The sequence below is a fragment of the Sinocyclocheilus anshuiensis genome, unplaced genomic scaffold (assembly GCF_001515605.1).
Source record: "Sinocyclocheilus anshuiensis isolate Anshui unplaced genomic scaffold, SAMN03320099.WGS_v1.1 scaffold315, whole genome shotgun sequence".
Taxonomy (NCBI): domain Eukaryota; kingdom Metazoa; phylum Chordata; class Actinopteri; order Cypriniformes; family Cyprinidae; genus Sinocyclocheilus; species Sinocyclocheilus anshuiensis.
Genome location: NW_015548210.1, coordinates 898,501 through 919,937, shown reverse-complemented (window position 1 = coordinate 919,937; position 21,437 = coordinate 898,501). Strand labels below are relative to the sequence as shown.

At 37.9% G+C, this 21,437-nt stretch overlaps 3 protein-coding genes across 5 annotated transcripts in view; all 3 read left to right on the top strand.

The window, feature by feature from the left end:
* The window catches only part of LOC107653735 (neurofibromin), a 61,285-nt gene extending 58,347 nt beyond the window's left edge, over positions 1–2,938 (top strand). The window contains exon 57 of the mRNA XM_016440550.1: positions 1,264–2,938. Coding sequence (XP_016296036.1) covers positions 1,264–1,406 — 143 coding nt within the window. The 3' untranslated portion in view covers positions 1,407–2,938. The remainder of the gene's footprint in view (positions 1–1,263) is intronic.
* Positions 2,939–4,074: 1,136 nt separating this feature from the next.
* LOC107653730 (A-kinase anchor protein 1, mitochondrial-like) lies at positions 4,075–10,574 on the top strand. Of its 2 annotated transcripts, none has more exons than XM_016440538.1 (12): positions 4,075–4,129; positions 5,078–5,281; positions 6,018–6,775; positions 6,980–7,080; positions 7,334–7,460; positions 7,533–7,639; positions 7,972–8,149; positions 8,765–8,915; positions 9,002–9,069; positions 9,256–9,329; positions 9,736–9,795; positions 9,875–10,574. In XM_016440538.1, exons 2-12 carry the CDS (start codon positions 5,097–5,099, stop codon positions 9,935–9,937), a joined length of 1,872 nt encoding a protein of 623 aa, XP_016296024.1. In that variant the 5' UTR covers positions 4,075–4,129; positions 5,078–5,096; the 3' UTR covers positions 9,938–10,574. The 2 variants fall into 2 exon arrangements, with proteins under 2 accessions (XP_016296024.1, XP_016296025.1); XM_016440539.1 differs by lacking the exon at positions 4,075–4,129 and adding an exon at positions 4,169–4,310.
* A 2,351-nt stretch (positions 10,575–12,925) lies between these two features.
* LOC107653733 (RNA-binding protein Musashi homolog 2-like) overlaps positions 12,926–21,437 on the top strand; it is a 199,019-nt gene continuing 190,507 nt past the window's right edge. The window contains exons 1-5 of one of the 2 annotated variants that reach the window (XM_016440547.1): positions 12,926–13,131; positions 13,375–13,415; positions 13,699–13,780; positions 15,256–15,340; positions 19,091–19,132. In XM_016440547.1, coding sequence (XP_016296033.1) covers positions 13,070–13,131; positions 13,375–13,415; positions 13,699–13,780; positions 15,256–15,340; positions 19,091–19,132 — 312 coding nt within the window. In that variant the 5' untranslated portion in view covers positions 12,926–13,069. Of the gene's footprint in view, positions 13,132–13,215; positions 13,288–13,374; positions 13,416–13,698; positions 13,781–15,255; positions 15,341–19,090; positions 19,133–21,437 lie in introns of those variants that run through there. The other variant, XM_016440548.1, reaches the window with a different exon arrangement.

Sequence of the window (21,437 nt, the reverse complement as noted above, 5' to 3'; positions counted from 1 at the left end):
ATCGGAGAAATGACAAACAACAAGTGCTACTCTACACTGCTCAAAACTCGCGATTCGGCGGGCTAGAGTGAGGAACAGCTGGCGGGCTTGAGAATGGCGCGGCCGGCGGATTCGACAAAGGAGCGGCCGGCGGGCTTGTGGCAACCTCATGTGACGACCCCGTACTGGACTCCGCTTCGTCCACGGTGAAAGCCGATCCAGCGATTCACAGCGCGAAGTTGATGTATTTCCTCAGCGACCAGCACGGATCAGCTCCAGGCATGACAAAGCGGATATCGTCCTCTTTTGGAAGGCCAAACAAAGTAGTTTCGCTTTCACAACAAAACACACAGCGCCTTCACGACATGGCGGCGGCGGCAACAACAATACTACAGCAAGAATAAAAGTTACGCCTTCTTTCTTTGCGTGAACATTTGGGCGGCGTTATGCAAATCTTCCCACATCGTGACGTAGACGTGGGGGCGTGTTAGAACGAGCTGTTTTAGGTAGGCGTGGTTGACTCTTAACTTTTATAAAGAATATCTCTTTGGATTTGAGACTTTAGTCTTTGCAACGTTACAGATCTTCTTTATGCACCAAGAGCTTGTAACACTCCAAAGAGAAAGGAAAAATTGAAATCGCATCATATGACCCCTTTAAAGGGATAGTTCACCCAAAAATGAAAATTCTGTCATTTATTACTCACCCTCATAGCGATCCAAACCTGTAAGACCTTTGTTCATCTTCAGAACACAAATTAAGATATTTTTTATGAAATTTCTGACCCTGCGTAGACAGCAATGGAACTACCACATTCAAGGCCCAGAAAGGTAGTAAGGACATCATTAAAATAGTCCATGTGACATCAGTGCTTCAACCATAATTTTTTAATAAAGTTATTTTTGTTTTCTTTGCGTACAAAAAGTATTCTCGTAGCTTCATAAAATTACAGTTGAACCACTGATGTCACATGGACTATTTTAACGATATCCCTTACTACCTTTCGGGGCCTTGAACGTGGCAGTTCCGTTGCTGTCTATGGTAGGGTCAGAAAGCTCTCAGATTTCATCAAAAATATCTTAATTTGTGTTCCAAAGATGAACAAAGGTCTTACAGGTTTGGAACGACATAAGGGTGAGTAATTATTAATGACAGAATTTCCATAATTTAAATTTAGAAGCTTTAAATGTCTGTTAAATTTTAGGCTATGTATCTTGACACTTCAGAAAATTATTTTGTTTGTAGCTTCATATAATTATGTATGTATGTTTTTGCCTTGAGCAGGAATCGATAAAGAGAAGGTGGATCTGTCCCCCACCACAGGTCTGGCAGCCAGCGGACGCACACGCCACGGTTCAGCCAGCCAGGTCCAGAAACAACGCAGCACCGGCAGCTTTAAAAGACCTAGTATCAAAAAGATTGTATGAGACCTACAGCACAGCAGGGTTTAGCCCCTGCTGGACATCTGACATACATTGTGGTGCATTTTATGCGGTTTCTGTTCGCTCCTGCTAAACCTGCCGTTTACGGTAATCTGTAGGTTCTCTTGAAACTGTTAAGCCGTGTCTACCAGGATCAAAATAAACTGAATGCCTCTGTTTTTAAACCAGTCACTGTTTTTTACACAGGATGGGAGAAAGTCCCATATTTTTTTATTTTATTTTTGTTCATAACAGAACTTTAACTTGTTTTTTTTCATATACATTTGATGGAATCACAGACATTGCCTAAAGGTGGTGTCCTGAGTATTTTATTTAAAAGCACTAATTTCTGTCTTAAATTTAAAAGATAAATGTATTAACCAAGTGCCATTTGTTTGTTCAATTGTATTTGATTTGATTTGCTTAACTATGTTTACGTTTTGTTTTTGTTTGCATCTTTTGTGCTTGTTTCTTTGTATGGAAGGAATAATTTAGTTTCCTGGAGAGTCCCCTAAAACAAAAATGTACAAAATTAACTGCAGAAATTAACCTTTAATCGCCTTTAAATTGTATAGTAAATAAAGTATTCATTATATTATAGTATTAATATAGTAAAACAATATTTATAAGTTGCTGGTCCACCCAAACTACGATCCCTATCCCAAACCCAACATACTTTACCAAAATGCTCTTTGAATTTCTGAATTCTGATTGGCCTGATCTATCTGAAATGTATTAGCTGTTATTTCTCAATCTATTACAGCTCTTGTGGTGGTTATGATCTGTCAGTTTTGGATTAGAGGGGAGAGATTGAAGACTGAATGTAATTTAGCATATAAAAAAGCAGTTTTGCAGGAAAAAATAATCAGCTGTCAACTGAAAAAGCATTCAGATTATGAATGCTATGCTAGTATTATACTATGATATGGCCCCTTGAACAAAAAGAGATTGAAAAACTTGCTTTTTTAGGGACAACTCTAATGTTTTTTTCAAAGTTTACTTCAGCCTTATTTTCCTCAATGTTTTGTTTCTTTTGGTTTCTGAACTTTAAGATTCTTGGTTCCACAAGACTGTACCATCCAGTGTTGAGTTTGTGGACTGCAGCAGGTTTTCTTTACTGGTCATGTACAGTAAATATTATGCCCTGTGTGCTGATGTTTGTATATTTTTTTTCTTTCATGTTTTACTAATTGTTGCTTTCATATTGGTACGTCTTAATGTGAGAAAGGTCAAGGGTTGAACATGGGTTTAGTAATGGCAGAGATTGTTGGATGTTTCAAACACTATAGTGAATTTTTTTCTTTCGGCACTTAAGGTTATGCAAACTTTTACATAATTGTTCCGTTTTGTTTCTTTTTTTATGCTGATAGCTTCATCTCTGTAAATATTTTTTGTGTAAAAATAGAAAAGTATATTTACTACACTGTAAATACAAGTGACTATGACGTTGTATTATTTAGCTTTTTGTAAAGCAGTTAATTACTAAATATGTACAACATAAAATATGAATTGTTGTCAATCAATCATGTTCACTGCATTATGTCAATTAACATGGAGGAAATATTAAGGGTTGCACTGAAGATTTAAATCTTTGTGTCTTCTGGACCCTCTTTATACAACATTGTTATGATCTGATTTCATATTTACAGATGTAACACTAATAAAGTCCATTTCTGCCCAGGTTGTTTATCATTGTGTGATATTTGCTGGTAAAAAGCGTACCCTTTATACAGTATACAGAATGAATAACATCTGAAGACTTGAATGAAGATTCCTGTTCTGTTTCATTTAAGAAAATCAGTAAATGGAGCACCTTATTTTTTCTGTAAGAGCGACCGCTACCATTTGTAAATGTAATGTGTCTGGCTTCTTTAGCTGTACAAAACATTAGACTTAGAATTTATTAAAAATTCATACTTTAATTTTACTGTCAGATGGACAAATAAACTTACTTGAACTTTGAGCTTCAAATTTACTAAAACTTGACATTTAAATTTTTCGGTCAAATCATAGAGTATCTGAAATGAATGAGGGTAAAAGTGAGGTCTCAAGCAATTGACACTGTTCTCACACTTTCACGCCACAAGTCCATTTTCTCACGCAGTCAACAGCACCCTCAGGTAAAACTGTAACAATAGGATAAAGCGACTGCGAGAAAGATTTTGTAAAGGCTCCAGAGGGCATCTGTGTTGTTGCGCTCTGGAAAGCGTCAATTTTCTATTTACAACGTATTTTTGTAGCATTGAGCAGTGTAGCCAATCACAGACACAGCTGTTCATTTTTTGAACACCTGTGATTGGCCATTGCGTTCAAGAGATCAACAAATTATGTCTGTGATTGGCTACTTTTCTTGCTACTGCAAAACCCCTGTAAATAGGAACATTTCACATTCCCCAGAGCTCAAACTAAAATTTCAACAGAGTTTTGCTAAATCTGTATACAGTATCAACTGAGGGTGCTCTTGCTATTTTTAAAATTGACTTTTTGATGTTTTATACCATTGTTTTAATTTCTTCATTTTAATTTGTGATCAAACATTAATTGGCGGACCCCCTTTGTAATTATGTACCAACTCCTGTAGATAATATATATTTTTTAAAAATACATTATAATCAAGATTTTAATTTTGTTAGTTAAATTTGATGTAATTAGATCAACTGATTGCTGTCACGAACACACGTGTGCTCCCGTGACGTCACGCACACACACACCAGCGCTGCTGAACCTCGGTGAGCACTGAGCAGAAAGATAGCAAACAAGCTTGTGCTATAATATGTAAAATGCAGATCTCTTTCTGATTTGTTTGTTCGTTGGCGCATGTGTTGATTAGTTAAATGCATCATTTGGCTTTCAACGTGTTCTCACACTAAAACAAAAAATTGACTTAAACCCCATTTTGACCCCATAAAGGTAAACTAATTATTCAAATAGAACCATAGTGTATTAAAGCAATTGTCAAATTATTAAAATCACAGAATGATTGAGACTCTGTAGCTAGTTTTATTTCAACAGTTTTCTTAATTCATATTTCCTCTGAATTTGATGGCTGCATGTTGTTATTCCAGCTCATTTAACTGCGATTCAATAGAAATGCAGCTGATTTGCCAACGTACTAACTTTTGAAGAGTCCATTTGATAGTGGGATTCATCTCTATCCATCTATGTACAAAAGAAATCATTGACACATTTAGCAAAAGCAGCTGCTTTTGGCTGATGATAGAGTAAAAAGGTTTGTTTGGGGATTAGAAGGTTCTAGGTTTTTTCTGAATATTGTTTTTAGTGTGTATTGGGACATATAGCACTTAGTGCTGTATTGAAATTCTCCACATACTCATTATACATTATAAATTTACGCTTGACATCCTCTTATTGACTTGAATTGTTAACACTGTAAAAAAAATATTGATACTGATACTCATAGGCAGTCAGAAATCAAGATGTGTGGTGAATGTCATGGTGACAGCTGTATTTAACAGCGCCGCGTGTGTCAGTTATGTGTTGCTGGGATATTTGAGCTGCTAATGAGATTGCTCTGGTTCAGTCTTCTATTGCAGAAGTGTTGGTGTCAAGACTCACTCCCCCTCTGAGCTCAGACGTCTCTCCTTAGTCTAGTGCCACTCAAGACTAGGGATGGTCTTATTAGATGTAGCTGACCTCTCGATCTCTCTCTCTCTCAGTGGGATCAGTGGAAAGAGGATGCTGCTGTCGTTTAGGCCGCTGATCTCCGTCTCTGTGCTGACTCTGCTGGGCTGGTGCTGGTACAGCTTTAGGAGGAGGAGGACGATGACAAATCCTCTCTGGACTAAAGAGAACCTGTGTTGTTTGGACAGAAGCAGCCCTGTTCACTCCTCCCCTGCTGACTCCAATATTTTGGGGGAAAGGTCAGTAGTGCTGAGAGTACATGAGTTGTGTCTGTTAAAGGTTGCATACTTGGTTAGCCACAGTTTTAGGTGGTAATCTCTTCTTAAATTAACTCTTTTCTGCAAACATGTATGTAAGTTGTACATTTGATCTACAGGAGGTCGCAAATGATGCTAGGGAGTCCACAAACATTTAAAAATTAAAAATAAATACTATTATAAGATTATAGGGTCCTTAAGATATAAATTAAATATATGTAACTTTTTTAACGTTCATATTGATAATAGTAATAAAACAGTAAAAATCATAATATTTGTGATTTTAATTCTTTTTTTCAATTTCAGTTTATATAGCACTTTTTACATACAGCAGCTGCATGTTTAACATAAAAATATAATAATATCATATATGCTGTCAATTAATTTTGTTGTCTTTGATATATATCACTTAATATTGTTCTCACACAGTGTGAATTAGGGGGTTTATTCATAATTATAGAGATGTCTTTTTGTGAGGGAAGAGAGCTCCATTGCAAGCAAGTCCTTGACAGCAAAATGTTTCAAAACCCCTAAATCATCCTGTTACCAGTTGGACTAATTTTTCCATTTTTGACGAATGGAAAAGCTTGGTTTATGCCAAGTTAGCCTGAAACTTACCTTGACCAATCCAAGTAAGACATATTGAAAGAACAGACAGATTTGCTTTTTCCAGTGTGAAGACAGACACTGTACTCTTTCTGTTTTTTTTCTGTTACAGTGATCTGAACATGGACCACAGCAACTCAGGATCCTCTGAAATCAAAAACCTTACCAGCACCTCTTCCAAAATAGGCCTCACCAAGGGAGTTCGACCCGAGCCAGAAGGAGAAGTATCCGTTCGCTTCCCTGAGACTCTCCAAACTGAGCAAGAAAAGGACAACATTGCTGGTGAAGGTCATCCAGACTGTGGAGAAGTTAGTGAAGATGACTCTGGGCTTGAGTCTGATCCGGTTTGTCTCTTTTCAAACCACCTTGCCACCGACTCTCACACTTTAACAGAGCAACAGTCAGGTCCTGTCTGCTTGGACAGTCATAATGGCAGCAGCCTGACCCCTGATGGAGGCCTGAAACAGGAGAACCTGGAGAAGATCAGTTCTGTTCAGGTCCAACAGGTCATAGATGCAGCAGCAGAGGACTGGAAAAACCAGGAACCCAGTGATCCACATGAGCTTGGATTTCAGTTTACTGCTCAAGAATCATTCAGCTGTGATGACAACAGAAGAATATGCCTTCCGGGCGCCAGCTCTTTCAGGGAAAAACTACTCAGCCATTTAGGAGCTTCTGGTGGAGATGATTCTGGATGTGGTTCCTGCTTCTCAGAGGATGCATCCGGTGCAGAGGAGCTGACCAGAGAGTTGTCTGAGGAAGGCCAAGGGTTTGTGATGACCCCCACAGAAGCAAACACAGACAGCATTGAGAGTAAAATTACTCCCTGTATGCTCGGAGTGACAGAAGGAGAGGAGGAGGCCTTGAGAGGTGCGTGAAACATTTACTCTCCAAACTCTTGCAGTTATCCTCCTGTTAAATTATTGAAATGAATAAACTGGCCTTTGAACTTTTTTTTGTAGGCCTATGCATTGTTTTTTTTATGTATTTTATTATCTGTTTTACTTATATACAGTATAAAGTCAGACTTCAATCACAAAACAGTAAAAATGTCCACATGGATCTCGTCTCCAGGTTCAGATGTTAAAAGCTGCATTAGTGCTGACACTCAGGTGAGCAGCTTGGCTCCACCTCCAGCCCCACCCATCATTCTCTGGGACATAGAGGTGCCAGCGGTGAGCTCCGCCCACAGACACACCCACATACTGATATTGTTTGAATTTTAGCCCATTAAAAGACTTGTGTATGAACGTGTTCAGGTATGCACCACAACAGAAAAGATACATGATCTTGAAGTATTAGACTCACTACAGAAGAGCTCAAGTTACAGGGCACATATATGCCTATATACTTTGTGTGTGCGCGTGCTGATATAAGAAGAGTGACATGACTTCCATAAGAGAAAGAAAGACTTGTTGTCCTTTGCAGCATCTGGTTGGCCGATTGATCGGGAAGCAGGGGAAGTTTATGAACTTACTGAAGCAGGGCTCTGGAGCAAAGATCTATGTATCCACCCTGCCGTTCACTCAGGAGATTCAAATCTGCCACATCCAGGGTAGGTATTCCCATGATGATGATGGGTACCTCACTCCATGCGCTGAGTTCACATTCGTGTTTGTTCATCCAGGCTCACAGCAGCAGGTGGATGATGCTCTCTCACTCATCAGGAAGAAGTTTAAAGATCTGGATGTGACTAATTGTGTTCCTCTGCCCTGCCTGCCAATCACATCCTGGGTGAGAACTCTTATAATCATATCATTAACTCAATTCCAATGACTTTCTTTCTTCTTTGGAACACAAAAACATCATGAAAGTATCACAAGAGAGATATAAAAAGATCAGATGACTTACGACTTAAATTTCAAGTTTTCTCAAATTGTGCAATAGCTTTGTGTGAGGAACAAACTGAAATTTAAGTGGAAAACTGGTGCTTTAAGACACATCATGCCAACTTTGACACCAGTGACGTTAAATATCCTGACTTGGTGTGTCTTGAGGTGCCAATTTAATGTTCAGTATGCCTGAATGTGAGAGTAGCCGTGTGCATTGTTCTGTTGTTTCCGTAGCTGCTGCTGCCTCAGGATGTGTTTGTGGAGGTGATCGTTTCGCGGGTGGAGGCGGGTCATCATCTGTTCGTTCAGCAGCACAAGCATCCGTCTTATCAGGCCCTTCCCACCCTTATTCAGCACCTGCAGCTCTGCTACTCTCAGCCAGGATGTCCCAGCCTGCCTACCCCTGTCGGAGGTATATAGACCCCTACTGAAACACACAGATCTCAATGTGGAGAATAAATGATTTATATTCACATTTACATGTATTAATTTAGCAAATGCTTTCAATAGGAACAACACAACATCTGTCTCTACCATAGCGTTTTATGGTTTTGCTTTTGTCCTCCATAAAATATCTCTTTTAGAATCAGCACAACTTTATTGGCATGACTTTAAACAGTTCTTTTAGTTTCTTTATTAATACAATTTCCCATATTTTAGAATACTAGTAAAGTTACAACACTATGAAATAACACATTTTATTTGAGTACGTAGCAACCAACTTCATGAGGTTCAGAAATCGATCTAATATGCTGATTTGGTTCTCAAGAAATATTTCTTATTATCAATGTTGAAAATATTGAACATATGTACAGTACATACACACACACACACACACACACACACACACAGATAGACATCATCTCTGATAGTATATGTCCTAAATTTTATGATATATTGCTCAAACTGTGGCAAGTCGAATTATAATTAGGTTTCATGGAGGCAATGTGGTCATCTTTCAAAATAATTTGGATTTCTTGTCATCTAGTTTGAGGAAGTCTGCCTATTTTCTGTCTGCCTCTGTCAGTGGGGGTGGTCTGTGCAGCTCCGGTAACAGGAAGTGGCTGGCAGAGAGCCCAGGTCATCCAGTATGACAGAGAGTCTGCCACAGCTCATATCAGATATGTAGATAATGGAGGTTATGACACCGTGAACAGCGCCACCCTCAGGCAGATCAGGTCAAGTGGCTTACATTTGGTTTGATTATTTGTCTGTAATTGTTTTGGAAGGAGTTCAATCTGATATTTGAGGATTGTTTTCACAGATCAGACTTTGTAACGTTGCCATTCCAGGCAGCCGAGGTTCTGCTGGACAATATCACTCCTTTGCCAGGTAAAACATTGGCCTGTTTATGATTAAAAATTCTTTCTGAGATGTGCTGCTGCTCATGGATGTGTACTAAAAATATACAGTACTGTGTTATTTTGTAAAAAAACAAACAAATAGACAAATAAATCAAATCAAATTATAAATACTGAAATATGCTAAAAATGAAAAGCCTTTTGTTTGCTTTGATAGGAGTGGAGGAGTTTTCCCTGGAGGCCAAAGCAGCACTGGAGGAATTAACTGCAAATATGGCCTTAATCATCAAGGTTATAACAAGCAAACACATTTGTCTTTCAGTTTTTTCTTGTGTATTTATTGATTATTTCCATGGTATTGAATGATTTCACTAGGCTGGAGATTCTCAAACTTTTTTGTCAGCAATTTGACCTAAAATAATTACTTGAAATGTTGTTTACCAATACATTTGAATGTTCACAGTCGGTTTATAGTCAAATGACATGCAGCTAAACAATTTTTTAGTTTGTTTTTTTATTTTTTAGTTTAATTTTTAAATTTTTTTAAATTTTACAATTTCTGATTTTATGATTATCAGCTTTTCATCAACTCGCAAATTTTTCATCAGTTCTGCACTTGGTGATCAAAAACAGCTCTGAGGAACATTTTCATAAGTTCTAAAACAATTCAGACATAACGGATGTTGTTTATGATCAGGTGACAGGCAGTCAAGACGGCCTTCCTCTGGTGCACATGTGGAAACAGGCAGGAGACGAGGTTTGTACATCTAATTTTTATTTACTAAATCTTTAAATTTCAGCTATAACTGTTACTTTTGTGCTTTATATGTCTGCAGGTGGTTCTGGTGAACAGATTACTGGCTGAACAGGGGTTTTGCACCTGGTTTGAGACGCAGTGATGGCACAGCTTTTCACTTATTCTCTCTTGAACACCCTTTTGCACAGTAAATCATGTATTCCACTTTTTGTCTATTTGTTTGTTGTATGAAGATTTTGTTAGAGACCTCATTTTTGAAGAATTCTCTTTAAATGGTTAATATTATGCTATTTGATGTTATTTAAATGATAATTGAATTAAGTTATTGCTCCAGAATGCATTGCAGAGTAAACCAAAGCTGCTTATGTGAACAGCTGCTAATATTGTACTGTTCTCTAAGATTATCTCTTGAATGCTGATGGTTTGAAAGATTGTGTTGTCCTCAGGTATTTTGATATTGAAGTATATAGATTTTTTTTTTAGTAATTTTTGTTTTCTGTTTAGATGTATTTGTTCTTCTCTGGGTCTTTGTATTTTGTTTATTTTCTTTAAGATAAGGGTGGGGACAGTGTTGTGCTCTCTGACTGTAAAGCATGAAAGAACTCCAGCAGTGAAGAGCATTATGATCCCCTGCTGAAATGAACTTGTATGGTTCAGTGCTCTGTACTCTCATGCTGATGCTGCCAAACATCTCACTGCTGTTGTTGAAGTAAAAGGTCTGTGGAAATCACAAACATGGTGTGCTTTTCTGTCTCATGTGCTTATGATGACTTTTTATACTGCCCTGAGAAACCTGCATGACAGATATAGTACAAGTATATATTTAACAAGACAAAAGCTCCGAGTCGCTCCATATTTGGCTCCATATTAACATTTAATGCATGGTTTATAGCCTATTTTAACGAGTACCAACCTCCATAGCAAATAATGTCTGTTGTTTTAGCCCATGTCTGATTTATTTAGTATGTCACAATATCTTCCTAATAGGAAAAAAGAGTTTATAAAGTCCATACTCTGACAGATTTGAAAAAATTACATGCACCTGCTATTTCTGGCCAACAGATGTCACTCAGTGTAAAGCTTTGAATGGCTGGTTACGAGGTGTTTAAAAGTGTTCATTTTTAGAGGTGAGGTTATTAATAGATACATTAACATTATATATTTATATATTTTATTGATGGTGATTGCTCTAATATGGGCAATCGAACCAAAAAAGCAGAAAACTGCCCTGGAAAACCTGCCTTGTAGAGTTATTAGTGGCAATCAACAGGGAAACACATCCAGTTGACTTACCCATGTGAAAGATTACACGGCGAGGCACTTTGTAGAGAAAAGGTGACTTCTGTTGCAATGATTCGCTTGAAATATCATGGAAAAGTGTGCCGAAATGGGCTGAATATTTAAAGCGCCTGCTGACATTCTTCAATAAACATGCAGAAAGCTCCCTGTATTTGGCCTTGCTCTCGTATCTGCCTGCCGCAGGGGGTCTGATTGGTTTGCTCTGAGGAAGCTGAATGTCACGGCTGATTCTGTTGTATGTGTACTCTCACATTCTCCAGTCTTAACGTTGAGATTTCTATTCCTAACCCTTCCCTAAGAAGAAAATCCTCTCCGTTTCCAGAGTGGCCTGATGAATGTGTATTATCCTAAAGAGGCACATTGATCTGTTAGGCAGCTAACAGATGCACAGCATTAAAAAATTAGACTTTCAGTAAGCAGAAGATTCACTCATTAATCAAACACAGATGCCGCTGTGACTGCTGGGTCTCCCTCACAGATTGGGCTCATATAACATGATGCAGCTTACTTTTCTACTTCTAAAACTCTCCACGATGTACCCATTTACCAGCAGAAGTCATTTTAATACCAAATATCAGAGTCGGAACATCAATTTCAGACTGCGTTTCTGGACTGCTATGGGTTTGAGAAAGTTTATTAGAACATTAGCAGTATGATCTATGTGTTTACTAGTGAGGAAAGATATTATTGGCTGGTTAAAGACTTCTCATTTGGCAGGGGGAAGCAGTGCTTGTTTTCCACAGTGATCTGGTTCTGTGAAACTAGAGCTGCAGTCATTTGATAAACTTCCTATTTGAGCATTTCCATATCAATGAAGACAGCAGATGTCACACTAACACTGATCTATCCATTCTGCATGCTCACTCAGCAAAGGGGAGAAAGGCTCGGAAATACATTGCCTGCATGTTGTGGGGGTGTCAAGTTTTTCAGCACCCTTCCAGAAAATTAACACACATAGGCTATCAAAAGATGTCTTATGTTTATGGATAAACAATATTATCAAGTTAGCATAAAAACAGTAGAAATAATTGGAAAGTCCACACCATGTAAGAAAAACAAGCATGTTTAATATAGTAAACTCCAGTGTTGTTTTAGTATCATTGATATACTATTACATTTTCTGTTAAAATCTTGAATTAGATGTTATTATGTTTTCATTTTAATTTTAGTTAAAGTTTTAGCCATTTTGTTGTTTATTTTTATTTATGTATTTTTCTATATGTTTTTTATTAGCTTTTAGGATTTTGTTTTAGTTAATTTAGTTTGAGTTATTTTGGTGCAGTTGTTCTGGCAACTTGCTGAAGTAAAATAATTTTAAGTTATGTTTATTTTATTTCAAGTAGGTAATAAAAGTTTTAGTTTTAGGTGCCAAAAGAATGCAAGGACTTTCCACCTTTTAATACAAACAATTGAAATCCAAACAAATTTGATCATTTATAATATATCTTACTATTCTCTTATATCTTACATTCACTAATTACTGATTTTGTGGGAATTTATGACATTGCCACTAATAAGTCAAACTACAATCACCCACATGACAGAATATGCTTGTGCCTCAAAGAAAAACTAGATTTTATTCTAGTGTTTTGAATTACAGTGCTTAATTTTAGTTTTAAACATTCACTTTCTATTTTCAAAATGCCTCTTGGTTGTATTTATTCAGAAGGTGGCGCAAATGTAAACTTTATAGGGTTTAAAGAGCTTACTGAAGAACTGAATGTACTCTCGTGGTTGCTGTCAAACGCTGCTAACCAACAGAGGGCGTGGTTAGCAGCGTTCCCTTGATAGGTAGGCGCAGATCCCCGCCGGATTGGTTGGCTGACGCTTTCAGCCATGCCCCTCCCGAGAGGGGCGGGAGCCGCGCGCAGATTCCACGTGTGACGCTAACGCTCCCGGTTCGGTAATATTCGTTGAGCTGGGGCTGCAGTGTCCGTGTATATGCGTGTGTTTGGAGTTGGTTGGACTTTGAGCAATGGAAGCGGACGCGAGTCAAGTCAACTCTGGAAGTCCGAATGATTCGCAGCACGACCCGGGGTAAGAAGACAGGACGAGTCTGTGTGTTTGGAGTTTGATTCTGCTTTACAGCGCGAGCGAACGAGCGCGTGTCCTTCCTCGCGCAGTTCTGCTGATGTTTTGATTGACAGCAGGTCATGTCTAACGGCTCGTTTTAGCCGGTTCACAGCTCAAGCTGTGCGTAGGTCGCTCTTTATGAGGTATTTACACGGAAATGGCCGTTTTGACATCTGGAGTCACTTATACCATGTTTTCTCCTTACAGTAAAATGTTTATCGGTGGCCTCAGCTGGCAAACCTCACCAGGTAAGGCGAATTTCTTCTGTTTTGGAGTTGTTTTGCTTTATATGTATCCATGGCATGCTTCAAGAGCTGTGGTGTTTGTATGTGTGTCATTGCGCACAAGGTTATTGTGATTTCCAGTCATCTGACACTAAAAGCGAGGCGACGCGACAAAACTTGAACGTTATCATTATAATCAACGAAGTGTGATGCGCGCGACCTTCGTTGATTATAACGGCAGCGTGCAGGCTGCGCGTCGTTCACTTGTAACGGCGTAACCCTCTTGTGTCCTTGTGTTTGTGTTCAGACAGCCTTAGAGACTATTTCAGTAAATTCGGGGAGATCAGAGAATGTATGGTGATGCGCGACCCCACAACCAAACGCTCCAGGTAGGTTAAACACGTGCTCTCTCTATGTTCTGTTTGTATTCTGCTGTATAAAATTGCCTTTAGGGCAAATCAAGAGTAACACGATAGGAAGCTGATTCTTTGACATTGAGTTAGGAGGACTGGACTGTACTGCAAGAAAGCGATTCCCTTTGAGTGATTTCTAAATTATATTACAAAGGACAAAGTGTTTTTGCTTGCACACACACGCACACTATATCATAGATAGGTATCTCAGTCTTCGCCTTTTCTACATAATTGACAGTTACCTATATAAGGGGAGGTGATCCTAATATGGCCACAAACAGTAATAAGCCCACTTGTTATATTTTGAAATATGTAAAGACGAAGCATGAGATAAATGTTTTGTGGCAAATTCAGCCAATTGAATGGTCAGTCCTTGACTTATTTAGGATATGTTGTTACTATCTGACACTGTAGAAGTCGCATTAAAAACCTTTTTTTGGGGGGGAAATTGTTGATGAAAGAGTATAGAAAAATGTTTAAATTGAGATTAATAAATAAAATGATTTATTTATTTTTTATATTTTTGATTTTTTAGCAATATTCTGTATTCGGAAGGATGAAGTATTTGTAGCACTGGAGTGGCGTTTCAAAGAGTAGTAGAACAACAAAAACGAATAAAAAAAGTGTTTGTAACTATATTAAATATGGGAAGAAATGAATGCTCCGGGAATGTATAATCCATTCCATAAATATAACTTTTTATTTTTGTGAATGTGAGTTTCTAAGGAAGGCTGCCATTTTATTCTATTGTTCCTTTTAAACTGGGCTAAGAATCCATTGAATCTCATATAAAAACATTAACGGAATTAATTGTGCTCAAAACACTGTTCATGAACTTTACCCACTTGCATTGAGAAAAAAAGACACGAGGGTCTATAGGCCCTAAAATGAGAGTCTGGTTTAGCAAAGAAGTATCTTATGGTTCAGTGGGTGCTGAAAATTTTTTAAACTTAATTTTGTCAGTTCATGACAAATATGAATACTTAAATTATGATAGAATATTTAATTTTCTTCATAATTTACAGTAATGATCTTTAAATTTAGGTTTTGGTGGGCTTAAAGGGTTACTTGCCCTGTATAAATATCTGATGTTCTATAAATGACTGACCAGACCTGCCAATATTTCCGGACAGTGTTTATTATATTTTGTACCTGTGCACTTTATGTGGTTAATGTGTTTGTACAATGCATTTATATTATATATCTATACTTTATTAAAGGGCATAAGAATAATTTGAAAAGTGTAGCAGTGAAACACTAAAGCACTGAGAAGTTGTGATTATCTCATAACAAGTGGAAATTTCTAGAAGTGTCATAATGATTGCAACACCCCTGCCTTCACTGAGTGTATCAGCAAATACAAGAACGCTTTGTATGCTGTCACAATTTTTCTGCCTCTTCTGTGGAGTTATCTCCTGACCTTCACTGTGTTTTGTGTTTTTGTTCCACAGAGGGTTTGGCTTCATCACGTTTGCAGATGTTTCCAGTGTAGATAAAGTCTTAGCGCAACCACACCACGAGTTAGACTCCAAGACGGTATGTATCACTTCATAACGTTCGGTTTCTGTAACTGTGAGAATAGAGCGTGTGCACTGAAACATGTCATTCAGATGAAGTTCTTTTCCACAGAGTTTTTCATTTCCTTTCTCATCTCTGTTTATTTCCTGCCTCTTTATTAAAAAGTTAGTTTTTTTTGTCGGATTGAGTGGACAGAGTTTTACGTACTTGCATATCAGGCTTAACAATATGTATGGCCTAGGGCTAGTGTGAAGGAAATCTGAACCGGCACTTTAGGGCCAGAACTGCATTGTAAATCTTATATGTCAGGGCTCTACGCTTACTTTTCTTTTTAGGAGCACTTGTGCTCCTAACTTAAAAAATGTAGGAGCACGTTCAAAATTTTAGGAGCACCTTCTAAACAATTATCCAAAATGTTATCAAAAAGTAGCCTTCCCATTACGAGGTGATATTTGACTCCTCTAACTTTATTAAAAGTATGTCAAGTTTTGTCAAATTTTTAAAAAAATTATATTTTATAAGCTTTTTAAAAATTATAATTAAATTGCAAAAACACGTAGAAACATTTGAAGCTCCCCTGAGCGCAATCACAAGCATGATGATGATCGGGTCAGTTGCACTGGTGCTCCTAAAAAAATGTTTATAGTTGCACGCAGTAGTTTTCAGTCACAAATGCGACTGAAATGGTCGCACTGTAGAGCCCTGTATGTTGATCTTGTACATGTCTTGGTTTTATGTGACTTATTAGTGTTGGTAAACATGATAAAAAAAAAATATATATAAATTAATTTTTAATTAAAAATAATAACATCTGAGCAACTGGCCCATCCTTATTGTTTAACAGAACGCTGTGTGTTAAAATTAGTTCTAGCATCTGTGTAGATGGTGCTTAGACTGACGTTCATTCAAGGATTCTGAGCTGAAATGTGTCCTGTCCTTGTTTATCTGGGAAATGACTCCGAGATCAATCATTATAAACACCTGATCTCACTGAACTGAAGGGACATCTCTGGATTTCCCCTTTCTTTCCTCTCACAGTCACTTGAGACTCATGGGCATGCACTTCCCATTCATATGGATTTGATATTTCCATTTGCATGTCTTCATATAATAAACTTGCATTCCTCTATATATTAAAATAAAAATTCAGTTCACTCAACTCAGTTCCTTTATTCTGTTCAGTACAAATTCCAAACCAAACTATGAAGATACTGTAAAAAATGACCCCTAGAGTGTTTTAAAGTGTGAACATTTCTAATAGAAATATGTAGTTACATCAGTCAGTGTGCTGGCATTCTGAAAATGACACTTCTCTGCTGTGCGTTGATTTCTTTAGTGTGTTTAGTCTGTAGACAAAAAAAAAACAAAAAACTTAAATGTCAGACAAACTACGCCGAACACCTGGAGCGACTACACCACACGCTGCCTTCATGCTCCAAGTCTTCTGTGCTCCAGAAACACTCGCGTGTCTGACGCTGTCTGTAAATCTGACGGTAATGAATAATTACGACTGGCAGTGAGGTTTCAGGGCTGTGCCGTGTGTCGCTTGTGTTCAGCTGAAATCAGATTTCTGTGAGCTTTTTATCGCAGTGGGGGGTTGTTATCTCGTCTCCTGCAATCGGTGCTGAGTTTTGTACAGTGTACGAGAACAATAAACACTTTGAATGATGTCTTTTTGAAGAGAAACTTTTGGTGGAGGATGCATCTACCTGGCGTATTAAAAAAAATAAAACAAAAAACAGGCTGTGTTTTAAAACTTAGTGTGCTGTCTACCTATATGGCATTTTCAAGAACTTTATAGTAGCACACACATCCATAGTGTTGTTCAGAATACAGTGATCAGTTTTGGAAGATTTTGGATGAAAGCTGCTTCAGGGGTTCTCTTCATACCTGGTATTAATACCTGGTATGTCTCAGAGCGCTATTTAAACATGGTATAAATATATCTCATGCATCACTTGTGATCAGATTTTGAAAAATGGGTCTAACATAATGCAGAATGTCTACACACATTTTAATCTAACCATAAACTAATAGTCAAGCATCATGTGAACTGAAACCGTTTTGTCCATGTATATGTTTAGACTTTTCCAAATCTTCACGTTTGTATGGTTATTTTAAGCATGGAACCAGCTAAGAGTACTTTATATGCTTTATGTAATGTGGTCGTTTCTGACTTTCAACAAAAGTGGTTGGAGTAATCCAGTTGCAAAATGCTTTGAGCCTCTTTTCGTATTTAGCGCTGACCACTTGCGATTGGATCAGCCAAAAAAAAGGATGTTAATACATTCTAAACTAGGCCTCCATCTGAAAGCAATAAAAGGCCACTAACACATTAAACTGTTACTGCTGAGATGGGAGAAGCTCAGTAATTGCTTCATCTGGAAATGCAGGACTTTATTTACACAATGTGTGCTTGAGTCTAAATTACATCTTGGCTTAATAACTGCTGCTGTCTGCTGTTTGATTTAGATTATCGCTAGGTTTAAAGATTTTTTGTTAGTCTGATTGAATGGCTGGGACTACTGTGGTTTTGCTTTCCTTCGGAAATATCCAGCAGTGGTAGTAAAAATATTTTGTACTAATAGGCCTAATTAGTGACCTTTTAGGTCCTGACTCCATAGATGCAGCTTATTGATTTAATTGGAGATTTAATCAGTCAACTGTTACTGGACCATTTGCAAATGCATAAACTCAAAAACCTACATCAGATTGATCTGGAGCCTTTATTTACAGACCCAGCATTCATTTCACACAAATGTTTCTCAATTTATCTGTGCATTCATCAGAATGGGATGTTTGCTCTCAGGCGGTATGGAAAAATACTCCTAATTTCTACTGATTTAAAATTCAAAGCGTAATATTGTTTCTGCTCACACAGGCTTGTTTCTATGGAGTAATTGAGGTTGAATTGGTTAAGTCTCAGGCTAATTGCTAAAACAAATTGCTACATGAAATTCATCACAGAGAAGGTTTCCAAACCCAGGTGTTACAAAATCCATCTCTCTAATTGACCTGATTTGGGGAGATGACAATCACAGCTCAGTCAAACGGAATTATGGGAGTAAAAAGGTTTAGTTCATTGGACACCAGTGTCATTTCAGAGAGTAATTACCCTGTGCACAGCACATTGAATTGACATATCTATATTTAAAATGGCCAACATATAGATGACACGCACATATAGAGAAGGCAAAAAAATGACTCCTAAGATTCTATCCGGAAAGAAACAGACAGTGTGTGTGTGTTTTATTTAGAAAGGCAGTGTCTGTAATGATACACACTTATATGCTGCAGAGCCCTCAGGCAAACGTTCAAATCTACACTAGGAGTTTTGCTACAATCTAAAGCCTTTGCCTTGCTGAACATGGACAAGTAATTTCCTGCAAGAACCCAATTTCGATCTGTTTGTTTTTCATCTTTACTTCGTCTGCCTGTATGAGATTGTTTCAAACTCCTCTCTATAAGAAGCTGTATTAAGGCTGAGGTAAGACAGTGTGACATTGGAGCATGAAATAGTTTCTCTGATAATTCCTTCTGTCTGCACACCTTCACTAGATGGAAAACAAACTGAAATTAACAAGATGACAAGCCAAAGAGTTAATGTCATCATTCCAGTATAACCCATCCATGCTCGTAATTCAGAAGCTTGATGATGTTGATGATTTCTTGAAGTATGAAAGAGTGTATTGTGATGAATGTGTGATTGCATATGTGAATTTTTTTCCCCCTCCTCATTCTCTCTCTTCTTTCTCTGTCTGTGCACAGATTGATCCTAAGGTCGCCTTTCCTCGGCGCGCTCAACCCAAGGTCAGAATTTTCAAACTTTTGCTTGATGCTGACATTGTCTTTTTTTGCTTAAGCATTCTCATATTTGTATTTTTCATGATGTTTTAGCCCTTGAGGTGCAGACCTGTGCATCAAAGTGTGAGATACCAATGATGTGGTCAGTCAGTGATGTCTGTGTCCATCTAAAGTGATTTGCAGAGATTTGTGGGTAGTGTTCTTGATTAGGTGTCAGTGTGTCCATCACTTTTGTGCTAATGCAGTTCTTCCTCTTTACTCTTTAAATCGGCCTGAAGCTCAGAGTCTGCCCAAGTGCCGTCCACTGTGGCAGGTTCTTTCTTTTTTTTGTCCCACAACAAACACGATCAATAATGGATTTTTTTCTTGGTTTTGAGTGCCTCACAGATGAGTTTTTTTTTTTCTTTGCTGAACTTCTCAGGTTTCAGACAGGAGGAAAGTTCTCAGATCCAGGGCATGTCTACGAAGTCTGTTGGCATGTATTTCCAACATTTCCAGACAGTTCTTTCCCCTTCTTTATTTGCCAGTTTTGGTCTTTTAACCTTTTCTTTTGCAACATAAAGAACGGCTCCGACGTCCCCCCCCCTCCTCTGGTCCCTAGATTCCTGTTGAAACAAAGAAAATACATTTAGCTCCAAGGCAGCACTGTTATTTTTTTTTGGACCCCCCGCCCCCCCCAAACAATATGAACTCCCCTGCAGAGAGCAGGTTATGAGAACTGAATTGTCAATTTCAGGGAGACACGGACAGGTTTCTCCGTGTAGTATCTTAGCATCATGTCTGCTGCGTCTTTTTTCTTAAACCACAAAGATAGATAAAGAATAATGTACTGCTGTTGTTTTTTTCATAACAAACATAAGGCTGAGTGCATTAGTACAGAAAGAAATTTATTTTATTTTAGTAAATATTTATTTTAGTGTGAATCAGAGAATGTGGATTTTAAGGCATCTTAAGGCAATAGGATTAAGGCAGATCTATTGGCATTGCACTGGCTTTTTGTTTTGTACATGTAAAATTGATTTTAGACTGCAAGCAGCCAGTTAATCGTTCTTGTCACACATCTTGCTGCACTCCGCCTGAATGGTAGTGCTCATGTTTATTTCTCATTGTGAGGTCTGTGTCCGCTAGAGAGGGTCTCCTGTTGTTAATGGACTCTTTATAGCTGTCCTGTGTTATTGCAGTTTGAAGTTTGTGAGGTTTGTATTGAGGTGAAGGGAAATGTTATCATCTGCGCTGTGTTTGGAGCGAGAGATCTGGATAGGTGTGGTGACTTCAATGAGAACTTTAAGCAGTGAAATTCTGCTTTGGGGCTGTAATTCCCTTGTAATGTCATTTAAACTTGCAGGTGAGTTTTTTTTCTCCCAGCTGTTGTGTCTGAGAATGCCATGCATAACATGGCTATCCTCTCTTCTCCTGCAGATGTTTCTCAGACACAAGATGAGTCTCAGACACAAGCTTGTCTTTGGTAGCCAAAGTGACTGTTGTCTCCTGAGATTTTTTCCAGGCAACATTTGTTGCTGCCGTTGTGTCACACTGATATCACAACAGATCATGGCGTGTCCTGGCATGATTTTAATTGCCACTGGGACTGTGGCCTCTGGTGTCGTTAAAAGAGCTTTGAAATCTTATGAAATGGCAGCTAGTCACGAGTCTCTTCAGAAGAGTTGACCAGCGTGATTAACGCTTTCCTGTCTGCCTCATTAGCATGTGCTCACCGTGAACCACCACTCAGCTTTAAGTTGTCCTTGATTACTAGAATCAAATGAAGGCAAATGAAATCAGTATCAACAAAATTTATCTTTGCAATCCAGAGGAAACACAGAAGCTGGATCTGAACGAAGTGGCATTTAGATGTATTTACACACTATTTAATGCAGCTCAGAGGGACATGGAATGATTTAACCTGCAGTTACAAATGCATAAATGTTTTACTATTTGAAAAAAAAAGAAAGAAAAAGAAAAGATACTTTAAATGTGAAATTAAAACCGCCAATAGGTGGCAGCAAGTCACTGTTAATAAGTGAATCATTGCGATTGAACCAAATCATTTAAACGGTTGATTCATTCATGAACGAAGCACGTCATGTTTAGAAACGCAAAACAGTGCTGTGGTTCTGTTTGGAATAATTTTTGTAGGCGAAATGGAGCAGAAACAGGCAATATGGTGTCTAAAACATAAGTCTCTTAATATTAACTTGTTTATTGAACTGTTGTATAAAATCAATATCACATTTGTAATCATGCAGATTTTTGGGAAAAAAAAACGGCTCTCTTCGCGTGATATTAACTATATGAAATTATATATATATAT